The following is a 13,467-nucleotide window of genomic DNA, read 5'->3' as shown; positions in this document are numbered from 1 at the left end:
AGCACTTTAGGACTTGACTTGATCTTTATTAGGCCATATTTGGTTTGTTCGTATATATAAATGTGATAAGTGTTTTTGCATCTCTTATTTTGCATATTTATACATGCCTGAGTCTTTTGTATGAGTCTAGTCTGTTTTTAAGAGCTGCATTTAGGCAAATTCTTATCAGCTGTGATTACATGGCAATAAAGTATTCTGTTCTTCATTTTTTAACATCTGTTCATTGATTTTTCAATTATCAAACATTGAAAATAGGTTATACAAAATGCCACAGAAATGTGAGAAGTTCACATATACAGACAGCTCAACATAAACAACATAATATGCAACATGCAGTAGAAATGTTAATAAATGTTAATTAAAACACAGGATTACGTTGCATGTTAATTAGCCTATTGAAACCACACTTAACCTAGCAGTAGCATAACGTTAAGATTATTATTAGTGCCTTATTTCTACATAATTAATTAAGGGTTGCCAGGTATAGAGTATTCTGTTATTTAAAAAGTGTACAGGTGGACCTAATAAAGTGGCCACTGAATAGAGATACCTTTAAGAAATTGAGATGTACTTTGTTAAAAAACAGCCTAGAGAGCGGAGTCAAACCCCAGCCCACAGCTGTGGAGTCATTCATGCATCTTTTATTCAGATTTCGATCCAGTATTGACTGAAACCTGACAGAGATCCGCAACTGCTTTGACTTGTTTCCTGCTCTGCCAAGTCTCTATTTTCCAGTGAGATAAATATATATGTTTCTGCTGGAGGCTGCATGTTTCTGACATTGTGCTGCACTTTAAGGTCATCTTTATATGTCTCAGCATGGGATTAAATTACATAATCTCTTGACTACATCAGTGAAGCTGCTTTATGGGCTTTGACCTCAGCATGATCGCATGCTGAGATTATCAACTGATGCTGTGTTTCACCCCGTAGGAAAGGACACAATTACAGATTCACCTCACATCAAATAGCGTCACTGGCGTCAAACACACTTGTGGTAGAAAGTTTATCATTTTGTGTTCCCTGGTGTGGTTTTGGCCCAGAATGGCTCTGTGATTGCATTTCTTCTGGTTGCACTCAATTTGGATCCCAGAATACAAGATCTGTTGAAAAGGTCTGTGGGTTTATTGGCCTGTTAACAAGAATCTCAGTTGGATTTCAATTATTTTGCCATGGTTCACTGTAATACAAATTTATTTAGCCTTTAGATGGCAGTGTACTCCAATTTATTCAGCTCATCCAGAAATCAAAACTTCCTTACACACAGAACCAGTGTTGAGCAGATTCCAGTTGTGAACGACCTTTATTCATTTTTTAGTATTATTTAATATGCATAAAAAGGTTACTTTATAGAACAGGATTTGCTTATTAAGTATGCTGCTTACTTTGTAAAGTTATTTGCTTACTCTCAAATGATTTGCCAAAAAATGTTATGATGCAAAATTAGTTTAATTGTAATCAAGGTACAATAATTACATTATCAAATGAAATGATCTGTCAGAATAACTTTCTATTGCCTTCTAGGAGGCAAGTTAACATAAGGGAATATAAGTACTGTACTTTAATTTTAGGTACTTGTACTTTCTTTGAGTAATTTCATTTGATGATACATCTACTCCACCACATTTTGAAGGACATTTTGAATACTGTACTTTTTGCTCCACTACATTTATTTGGCAACTTTAGTTACTATGCAGATTTTAATTATTAATCCAAATATAGCCTATATTAACAAATAAAATATATAATTATTGACTTAGCATGTAGTTGTAAACTGATAGATCTGTGATTACATAATTCTCCATCATTCATCAACGTTCACTACACAGCTTCTTTTCAGCTCTTACAATAATTTGAATTTTTCCTCGTAGAACATATATAGCCTAAGTAATGTTGAGATAAAGGAAATAAACCATCAATTGTAATCCTAAGTAATTAGCCTGTACATAATGTTACAGGTGTAGTAAATTAGTTTATTATCTGTTAGTAGATTACTGGTATTTTTTGGCCTGTTCAGGGGTTCAGTGGGTTCAACCAAAAAAAATATATATTAAAAAAAAAAAAGACCAAAAGAGACATAAAATGACTATAAAGAGACGTCTTCTTTTTAATGCCTATGTGTCTTCCTCCTATATATGAAAGGGGGTGGGGGCCATTTGTACATCTGTGCCCAGGGGCCCACTGTTTTTTAACCCGCCCATGCCAAAATAAAAATTCTAATGAAATGCAGCCGTCAGATCCGCCATATTGATTACATAATTCCCCATCATTCATCAGCGTCCTCCACAACTGCTTCTTCGACAAACAGGTCATAAAACACTTTTACGTTTTTTCGAAGAATAACTTAACGAAAAAAGTCAAACAAAACGACAAAAAACGAACAATAAATAGACTTATTTTCCTCACTGGTTCACCAGAGGAATGATGAATTCACACACTTGGCAGTTACAGCTGGATTCCAACCGCCATTTTCGGCCAAGACAAATAAGCCAACGGAAATAAACCGTCAATGGTACCGTTAGTGTACAGCAAGTTGGTGGGGTGAATTTGTTTAATATGTGACAGTATAATGGTATTTTTGGGTTGACCAGGGGTTTAGGGGATTTAGTGGTTATCTGTCACCGAGCTGTGCCCTCCATCTGGGGGCGCTCCAGCTCTATTTTCCACCGGTAGCCGTGTAAGCTAGCTAGCCCCTCTTCCTCACCGGCGCTTGAAATTCCTGTGGCGGAGGTTCCTGGCGCGGCCGGTAGAGAGGGATGGAAGACAGCCACTGCAGGAGAAGCCGAGAAACCTGAGCAGAGGAGGGAGAGAGAGAGAGAGAAACGTACACATACACATCCACACGGAGGAGGACACCGCAAAGCCTCGGAAAGAAGCGGCCATTACGGCTGGGAAGCATGCTGGGAGCTCGGGCGGCTCGCCTCGGATCCATAGGACGCCGACACAGCCTGGGATAGGACGCCCGAGGAGTCCGGATACGGTTTCGCCTGGAGCTCCGCCGATTTGGGGACGGAAACAGACACACTGCCCGCCTCTTCGGACACTCATCTGGGGTGTGTAGGATATACTCCCTCTCTCATATACACAGACAGGAGCAGAAAAAGCAGCAGTCGCCGGGTGGAAGCCGATACCCAAGGAGGAACTGGTCGGAGACAACACACCGAGCGATGCGACTGTGTGTCCCCGCACACATACACACACAACCCGCGGTAATGGATAGATAGCGTTTATGTAACATTCGCGTCTTTAATGTCCTACATTTTCGTCAAAACGCACTCACTTCAAGCTTTTGTTGTCCCCTTTATTGCTTCAAGTATCCCTGAGGATTATCTAACCCTGCTTGGAAGTGAGCCGCTTGGCTTTTAGTGTGCGTCAATGCATCAAATTTACTAGTTTTCACACGGGGAGGTGCTGAATTGGACGCCGAGGAGAGGAAGGAGCCAGAGCTGGGGCTTGACGCGCAGTTGAGGACCGGGTCACTGCGGTAGTCTGCAGGCCGACCCCTCTCTACGCGCGAGCCGGCTTGTGGAGCCACCATGGCCGGGTTCATACCGGGTCTGCTGCCGACAAATCACTCGCAGGAGAAGGAGTTCGCTCAGGCGTACGAGGATGTCCTGGAGAGATATAAAGGTAAATGGGGAAACGGGGAGAAGTGCTGTGTAGTGTGTGTTATCTTAACCCTTTGAACAAATTGCCTTGATTTCTTAAAAAAGAAAAAAACAAAAACATGGAAAGAAAGCAATGAGCAACTTAGGAAAAAATGACCCTAAAAGTAACATAGTTTTAACTATGTACTTATGATATGCCTAATTATAAATATTTATTTCCCCCCCCTTTATTTCCCTAGCTTAAAAAAATCTAAATCTGCCAATTACTTGCAATTTTTTAAACACTTCTTACCAATTTGCTCATTACCTTTCCTCTAATGTTATTTAAAAGAAAGAAAGTGATGTCAATCCAGGTCTGAAAGACTTAATATTGCTCAGGAGGATGCATACAAATATCAAAGTATAGTTTGAAGTATCATAAGCCAAAAATAAAAGAATTCGCTTAAGGTAGCAAGAGCTGACATTCATATATGTCTTAAACATGTTATCGAAACAGGATCTGCAGATCACCTGACTTCATCATTGACAAAAATCCCCTTTGTTATGATCAAGTTAATTCAGACTAACTTGGTTTGCTGAAGTTGCTAACATTTAGAAAGAAAAAGAGTATTCTACCTATCATTTCTAAATTGTAACAACAAAATTGGATAAATACAGCTAAATTTTGAATAAACTTAATTATAATTAAAGTAAGCAAAGATTAAGCTGGACATTTATGTCTACTTTACGTTTTCAAGGTAATTGGTTTATTTTTATTTTAAGTGAGATCAACTTGTCAGATTTAACAGTGAAGGAATGGGATGAAAAGATTTAAAACATGGGGCACAGAGTCTAGAAGTTGATCTTTGGGCAGACAGCCAGCCTCAGTCTGCCAGTTTCATAACCTGGGTTGTTTCATTGTTGGTATTTTGGATAAACAAAGCAAGGCTCCTTGCACTGCCACATTATTGGCCTCTATCTGCATTCAACTGCACACTGCATGCCCTGACTCCCTTGTAATCACTTGTGTGCTTTGGAGACACCAGAGGAAGCAGTTTTATGAAGTCCCCCCTCCTGCTCACCAGCCAGTGTCAGGGAATTTTCCCCACATGGCCTCATGTTTCGCCTTGTGTTTGCTGTTTGTCCTGTAAATATCAAAGCTGCTGCTGTGCAAGGCAGTTGAAAGGTTGAGTTTGTCTCTGATGGGGTTTTTAAACACATTAAGATGAGAAAGCAAACCTTCTTGCACAAAGTGTTGCTTGTTGGTCTGCTGCAGATCTCTTTCTGTGTGCGTCTCCCTTATTGTTACCCCCCTGCAGCAGTGGCGTTAACACCAGCATTGAGCCATGGCGTTTTATAATCCCAGTGACAGGGGCGCTTTAAAAATGAATGCCTCTACTGAAAATGTTGTAGGGAGGGGGTTGGTGTGTGTGTGTGTGTGTGTGTGTGTGTGTGTGTGTGTGTGTGTGTGTGTGTGTGTGTGTGTGTGTGTGAGTGAGAGAGAGAGAGAGAGAGAGGGAGAGGATGGGGGTGCGGACAGCCAATAGACCCGGGTCACATCTGTGATGCTGGCACTGATGAAAAGAAGGTGGCTTTTAATTATTGATTGTTATAATGAAACTAAACTCCTTGGGGTTTGCAACTTGTGTGTGTGCGTGTGTGTGTGTGTGTGTGTGTGTGTGTGTGTGTGTGCAAATGTGTGCAAATGTGTGTGTGTGAGACAGGTGAAGACAGACAACATGGCATATGAGGAGGTTCGTGTCCTCAGCAGTTCTTTAATCTTCCAACATAAAGTATCTGTACAACAAACCTGTCAAACCACAGAGGAAGAAGCCCTGTGGGACATTGTTTCAGGAACAGTTTGTTGCATCTGTGCTGTAGCAACGCTTTGCAGGCCCTGAAGTAAGCTTTCTGCTGTTTTTTTCTTCAATAATGCTTTTTATTTTTTTATTTTTTTCTAAGAAAAAACAGTGTCTACAGCAATCTAAATCATGACAAATAGTTACATGTACATATGATGACAGATGAGAAGATGGTAAAAGTATATCAGTGAACAAATTATCCATAAAAAAAGAAAGAAAATAAAAAAACGAAAACAAGACTTAATGAATAAACAACATACACTTACACAAGAAGTTCTGTTGTGTAAGTGTATGCATGTCCCTGTGATCCCGCCCCCACATAAAAGCTCACCTTCACAGGATTGATACAGTTTAACTTAAAGGCACATTTATCAAAGTGTAAAGAAAAAAAATATATATCACCTGTCTGAACTGCAGGGCTGTGATTATAAAATAAGCTTTCTGTTGAGGTAAAGTGAAAACACTTGGCCAAATCTTGAATAAATCTGGGCCAAAATATGCAGACATGTTCTGCGTGTATTTATAACACATCACTTAAAGCTTTTTGGTCCAAATAGTTGCCCTTTTCTGCAGCAGGCAGTCCGCTCAGGGCATAGCGAGGTATTAACAGAAAAAATGTTAAATTTAGTTTGCAATACTTTCCTTTGATCAAAAAAAACTTTCTGGCTTTCAATTTAAGCTTTCAAACTGTTTAAAACAGGTGCTGTTGGACCCACTTCTGTGTTTTATTAGCACACAGGGAATTGTATTTATGTTCCTGGCATTAGTAGCTAGTTTACTGTTAAAATGACTCTAAATGATAAAGGTGTTAAAAGTTCCAAAGCAGGCAGTATTACTTCCATTAAATCTGTCTTTTGCTCACACTCACACACTCTCCAGAGTAATGTTCATTCAGACTGGGTATACTTCAGCACACAGGCATTATTGCAGTCCGTTTCTCAGGCCTGAAGTGAATGATTGCCCTTCATTAAAATACCATTTGTCGATTGCAGTCGCAGTTCAATTTTATCTCCAAGCGGAATTGTTTTGCTTTGATAAATATATAATGCATTAGCAGTGGCGTTTCCCATGAGTGAGGTGATTAAAGTTTGTGAACATAAACACTTCAGTAGAGCTGGACATGGCCCTCTTGGGTAGTTTGGACAATTAGAAATCTCAACACATAACGGTCTGAGAGTCCCAAGCTGATCTTAGGTCAGTAATCCATCTCTGACATTGTTGATAGCTACATAACCAGCTGCTGGTCCTGTAAATGTCAGGTCAATCAATGTATAGAAAGTTGTTTTGGTAAACTTTGTGCAGGGATCACATGCTGTTCCAGTAGTACCAGCACATGTACAGGAATGACAGGGCAGCACAGACTGCTGTATTCTTTCTACATTCAAAACATGTAAAACATAGTATAGTATTGAATATCTACTTTAAAAATAGCTGTACAAAATATATACAGGTGTCATAGTATTGCCAGGGGGTGTAGCGATATTTTGATGTGGACCCATATATCGATTCAATGAGAAACGATACAATACCATTGATGCAAAGTGAAAACATTTATGATACACATCATCATCTTTAAGATACACCTTTATTTTGAAGTTGTCATTGCACATCGGTGCCACCATTTTCATCCAAGCATACTGCCTTTTTAAACATTGAAACAATGATAGCAACCTAGCGCCAGACACATAATGGCAAGCGGCCAAGGAGAAGACGATTCGGATATTTACTGATTTTGTCTCAGTTAAGTCGCAGGCACTTGAATCAAATCCAACTGAAATTGTATTGCGGCAGACTTAGTGATGTCAGCAAATATCATATTGTTGCTGGGATACTTGTGATTTACACCCCTAGTATTGTCAGAAATGAGTGAGTGACATATCCTACTAACTTGTAACCTCGAGCTCTGTCTGTTACAGTAGGATATCCCTGGATTAATATATATTTTTCTGGGCCCGTAAGGCTGCAGGTTTTATCTTTGCACTCCGTCAACATCACCCCTACATCTTGTCTCCTTCATCAGTGCTATAATGAGGCTGTAACCCTATAGGGCCTGTCCTGTGTCCTCTGGAGTCACTCCAGAACAATAGGACTTGTGCTGCTGTATGTCACTGTCTAATGATGTTTTGCTCTTTGAAGAATGTTAGCGACAATAGCACGCCCACTGTCTTGGATGATATCAAGTTTGCTTCTCGTCATTCATTCATTGTGTCATATACATTGTTCTTTCTCTTTCTTTCCCCTGGTAGTTTGGATTGCGACTAACTTTTGTGCGCTTCATGAACTTGACCCCATAAACTACTATCCTGTATGTCTATAGTGACTTTTCTCTACTCTCTCAGCTGTGTGTGCGTCACTTGTAGCAGTTGTCAGAGAGAATAGACGCAGAAATGTGAACTTGGCGTCCTGCTTGCGGCATCACTTGACTGAAACTGGAGTGGGGACATTTGATACGGCTTAAATAATTGAAAAGGGTGGTAGAGTGTTTGTGCTTGTGTGTAACTGCTGTGTAACAATGGCAGGATATCTAAAGCAATAGCGACAGGGTCATATATGGAAAAACACTGGAAACCTGACTCAGAAAACACACGCAGTCTGAGTCAGTGGAAAACCAGATGGCTCAGGGCAGATTGACAGCAGCATTCTCATGAACATTATATTTACTCAAGAAGCTCCGTTATTATTTTGTAGCATGCAGCACGCTATGGATGTCTGTTTTTTAATCCAAATTAGACAACATTTACATAAGTTTAAGAGCAGCCTGAAAGTACACCAAACATGACAGGTTCACAGCAGCCCATGAAAATCCTTTCAGAGCCAAATGTAAGTCAGGAAACATGGGAGGAAACAGAACAATTGGACACTAAGAAGGACAAGATGGACAGGAAACCAACAGCCATAACTTTGGCCTTTTTAAATATAGACACTAGAAAATGTGTCTGTGTTGATGTTGTTGTGTGTGTCTGTTTTAGAGGCCAAAATCTAGGCAAGCAAGTCAGTTTTTTCAAGTGTGATCTACATTCTCAGTCTGAATAAACTCCATGTCAGGGGTAAACTGAGCTGTATTCTGTGGTGTGTGTGTGTGTGTGTGTGTGTGTGTGTGTGTGTGTGTGTGTGTGTATGTGTGTATGTGTGTGTGTGTGTGTTAAGACTGTTGCAGATCTTTGGCTAAGGATGGCATCACGATGTTCTTTCTGTATACTTAACACCTCTAACTCATCAGTCTGCGGGCAGTGCCAGTCAGCTCAGTGCTCCTGCTGCCCTGTGTGTGTGTGTGTGTGTTTGCATCTGTGTGTATGTTGTCCCTCTAAGCTGATATGTAGAGAAGCAAAGGACACATTCTCAGTGGCTTTTTCCGCCCATCAGGATTAATGTTTCACTGTGCTGTTTGTAAGTCACAGTCACACATAACATTCTTTAATGTAAATCGGCAGTGACACACACAGTCACAAGTGATCTTACAGCATACGCACACACACGTTTGACACAATTCGGCTCTTAAGATAATGGTGCTCTTCAAACGAAATCCAAATTTGGGCATTTTCTTAAGCGGTATAGCATATTTGCACCCAAAAAAGCTCCCTCACTGTGTCCCACAAACTAAACCCTGGTGTTGAAGGCCAGACCACCAGTTGTTAAGAGTATGCTGAACAGAGCTGCAAAGGACTATTCGCTCCATATATTGACATTGAAATTGCCTGTTACAATGTAAATATCTCTTGACCAATGAGAAACAGAAAATACACTAACTACTTACTAATACTTACTTACTACTACTACTACTACTACTTACTGTACTTGCTGGTACAATTTATTTTTTTGCTTTAACAGTAAGTAAAATAATTGATCTATTATTATTAGAGTAGTTGCTAATTCAGTTTCTGCCGACAACTTGTTGATTGATCAAATGAACGGTCATCATTTGCACTGGGATTTGCATCCTAGTGCTGTATTCATGCCAGCACGCCAAATTCAGATTTGAAATTATTAAAGCAACAGTTCAAAACTACATATTTTTCCTCTTCCCTGTAGCACGGTTAATTAGTGTAGATTGTTTTGGTGTGAGCTGCAGAGTGTTAGAGATAAAGGCCATAGAGGTCATAGAGGTTGACTTGTGGTGCTCAAAGTGCCACAAAAATACATTTGAAAAAACTCAACAGCATTCTTTCCAGAAATCATGACCAGGATCAGACCTTGTTGTGAGCAGTCTCATAGGAACGGTTTTCAGTTTCATATAGGAACAATTTCCTTTCTATGGATCTGCACCCGCCAACCACATCACTGCACAGTAGTGCGTGTGCATCTACTGCTAAGTCACCTCGCACCACTGAGCTAGCTAATGCTAAAACTGGAAAGAGAAATTGCTGTTGAGTTTTTCAGTTGTATTTTTGGGAGCTTGGAGCATCACAATCCGAGTGCCTTGTAGTTTCATTATACTGGAGAAAAGGCAGGCATCTTTATGGACGACATCGACAGCTCACATGATAAATTGATAAAGGGTCTCTAAAGGTAAGAGGGAAGATATGTATTTTTATTAGGAGGTGAACTCTATCTCAAACTGAGGGCAATATGAATGAGGCATTTTGCTATAAAATTACTAATTTGTAGAAACAGAACATTGTAAAACTTTAACAAGATATAATCATATGATCATGACACCGTTTTACTGGAATGGATATGCAGCGTTTAATTATTGCAGCTGTTGCTAAGGCTGTAAAGGCTCACTGAGGTCTGTGACCTAAAAAAAAGGGAGACAGGAAGTGCACAGCATGAGGAAGGGTTTGGAGTAGAGTGTTTGCTGAAGTCCTGCATTTTCATGGGATACAGGAAGTGTCAGGCAAGTGCGGGCCAGCTCTTCCTGTCTCTCCAGATCTGTGTTTGTGTGTTTGTACCTGCCTTTCCGATTTGTCACACACTGCGCGGACATACAAAGGGTGCCTGTGCTTTTCCAACTACCTCATGAATCCTGTTAAAGTGTATCTGTTGCTGCTTATAATGTGCCATCTTTAACTCAGCCTCTCTGTCATGAGTCCTGTCTTTGTGCCTCTGCCAGAGAAATGTCACGCTTCTGGACTAACGTGACCCCATTAGAGTTAAAATTAGACCTTGAAATGTCGAGATTAGATGATGGGTAAAGTGTGTAACTCCGTACTTCGCTTCTGCAATTAGTTGTTGAAAGAATGATCTCCGAGAGTGGAAGACATGAGAGGGAGAAGACTTGGAAAGGGAGCTAAAATGCAGAGATGGAGAGGGTTAGTCTCAGGAGAGGAAGGGAAGGGAAGCAGAAAGAGACAGAATAGAGGACAAAACTGCTTAATTAGGGCTTGGCGATGTGGAGAGAATCAAATGTCATAGTAGTTTTTCGAAAACCCTCGATATCGATATTGTGTCGATGTTGTAGGGGTTGGCTGTTGGTGCCTTCACAAAATATCTTCTCAATGAGATTTTGATAAATAATCATCAGTAATGTTAATATAATAAATCAGTGGGTAAAGGCTTTAATCTGTTGATTATCTTCTTGATTAATGGATTAGTTGTTTGGTTAAAAAAGACAGTAAATGGTTAAGAAATGTCAATCAGTGTTTCCCAAAAGCCTAAGCCCAAACCGAAAAATTATCAATTTGCCGTGATACAGGAGCAGAAAATATTCAAATGTAAAAGGCTGTTATCAGACATTTTCTTCTCTTTTCCTTAAAAAAACCCTCAAAGTGATTAATCAATTATAAATTCATGGGCAATTAATTCAATATATGACAACAAATTGATTAATTGTTGCAGCCCTAGTAAATAATATAAAATCTTGTAAATTCAGAAAGTGACATCACTTTACTGTAACACCTTTAAAACCAGGAAAACACAGCACTTTTAATATTATGATATGAAAAATCGTAGATGATATCTAGTCTTATATCACAATATCAATATAATATTGATATATATATCGCCTAGCCCTATGCTGAACTGAACACCAGAGAGAAGAGAAAAATGTAACTGGATTCACAGAGAGGAAGACGTTTAAGAGAAGAGAGGCAGACATGCTAGCGGCCAGTCCCTGAGTTGGATCATTACAGCTGGATTTTTCCACGTGGCCTAGTTTTTCCCTCCCAACTCTCTCGCTCCTGCTCTCCTCTCACGGTAGATCTGCCCTCAAGAACACAATCTCTCCTCCTCCTCTTTACAGTGATGGTTATTATTTTTTGGAAAACAACTATGAAGCAGTTTAGTATTTTACAAAGGTCTTAAATTGCTTAATTTCATTTCCAGATCGTCAGTACTCTGCTGTAGTAAAATAACTTATTTTCACAAGGTGGTAATTGTAATGAAACTTGTAAAATTAATGATCTCGTTGTTGCTCCCTTTTTGCCACTAATAGTGGTTTCATTTGCCTGTTCTCTGCGGTTCTCTGTCTTGGTTCTGCCTTCGTTTCTCTCTATCGATTTTTCCCTTTCCCTCCTTCTAGTCTGCATTTTCATCACATTCTCACTTGCTTATTTCATTAGCTCTTCATTCACTCTCCCTCTCTTCTTCTCTTTTTCCTTCTCTCTCTCCCTGCATCCTCCCTCCTCCCCTCCCTTATTTCCTGTCCTTCCCTGCTCACTTCCTGTTTGGTCACATTCTCCAGCAGCACTTAACTGCGTCGGCAGGGAAAACCAAACGCTGTCAGAGCCGCTGCAGGGGGAACCAAATGCTGACCGAGCTCGAAAGCTTGTGCTGTTCTTCGTAGTAGGAGAGAAAGCGAGGGAGGGGAAGCCCTCAGGGAAATCAAACGCTCCCAGAGCTTGGGGCTCTGCTAGGCCTCTCTGTCCCCCCTGCTGGGAAAAGTGCTTGGTATTAATGTGTTAAAATGGACATCATAAATATGGAAAACGTCTTGAACGCAGGGCAGTGATACTCAACTTGTTTCTCTTAGGGGCCACTTTTGTAAAAATGACAGGAGTCCAGGGGCTAGTTGCAGCAGTTCCGTACGTTTCTAGGATTTTGCACGTTTCTAGGATTTTAGGACATTTCTTGGATTTTTGCATGTTTCTAGGATTTTAGGATTTTCTCGGGTTTTAGGACATTTCATAGAGTTTAAAACATTTCAAGGAGTTTAGGAAACTTCTGAGATTTTAAGATGTTTCTTGGATTTTAGGACTTTTCTTTGAGATTAGGACATTTCCCTGATTTTAGGACATTTCTAGGGTTTTAGGATGTTTCTAGGATTTTAGGATATTTGGGGCTGAGCTAGAACCTCTGTCAGGACTGCGAAGGATCGTCCACCGGCACTTTTTGGATAAACAAGCTCTATTTTGATGCTGTTTTATGCACTCTGTCCGCGTGTGTATACTTAAAGAACGAAAACAATTCCCAGTGAGAATCACTTTGTTTTTGTTGTGAATTTGAAAATGACTGGGGGCCAGATTTGGCCTGTGGGCCATAAGTTGAGTATCACTGACATAGGAAGCTTTAAGATACAAATGAAGCAGCTTTAGCAGCATTTCAAATCCTAGCAAGAATATTAAAGCACAGAAATTAAGCGGAGAATGTGAAAGGATTGTGTAATGCTTATTTGAATAGTTTTCGACATATTTACAGTGCAAAAAAAATAAATGACTCTGCAGAACATAAACAGGAACAGTAACTCAGTTATAATGACGCCCAGCTGCTGTTTCTGTATCAGCTAAAGAGAAATACTGCAGTGTCAAAATGAGATCCCTCTGGCACTCTGTCTGTCTCACATTCCCCACATTTTATCTTCATCTGTGACGTCTCTCCACCCCTCTTTTTCCTGTTTCCCCCCTCTTTTTCTCCCCCCTCTTTCTGTCCGCTCCCCCTTCAGCCCTCAGGCTTCTTACATAACCAGCACCCAGCTGATTTTTGGTGAAATAATCAATGAGCTTCATTGTGTGCGTGTGTATCATGGGGGAAAATTGAGTTGAATGGTCGTGCAGGCTGCAGCCAGCGAGTGTGAAATATTTGTCCCAGCGTGTAAATGTGTGTTTGTGTGTGTGTGTGTTAACAGTGGCCCTCTCTTCTGTCAG

General features: G+C 40.2%; 1 protein-coding gene across 6 annotated transcripts in view; it reads left to right on the top strand.

Moving 5' to 3' along the window:
* macf1a (microtubule actin crosslinking factor 1a) overlaps positions 1-13,467 on the top strand; it is a 281,961-nt gene that overhangs the window by 23,596 nt on the left and 244,898 nt on the right. The window contains exon 1 of one of the 6 annotated variants that reach the window (XM_088090427.1): positions 2,747-3,630. The exons of the other annotated variants lie outside the window; for them this stretch is intronic. Coding sequence (XP_087946553.1) covers positions 3,537-3,630 — 94 coding nt within the window. The 5' untranslated portion in view covers positions 2,747-3,536. Of the gene's footprint in view, positions 1-2,746; positions 3,631-13,467 lie in introns of those variants that run through there. 6 annotated transcript variants of the gene reach the window in all.

Source organism: Plectropomus leopardus, chromosome 17, assembly GCF_026936395.1.
Source record: "Plectropomus leopardus strain MGB_pleo_1.0 chromosome 17, ASM2693639v1, whole genome shotgun sequence".
NCBI classification, from domain to species: domain Eukaryota; kingdom Metazoa; phylum Chordata; class Actinopteri; order Perciformes; family Serranidae; genus Plectropomus; species Plectropomus leopardus.
Note: the sequence above shows the minus strand (reverse complement) of the source record. Positions and strands in the feature narration are given on the sequence as shown.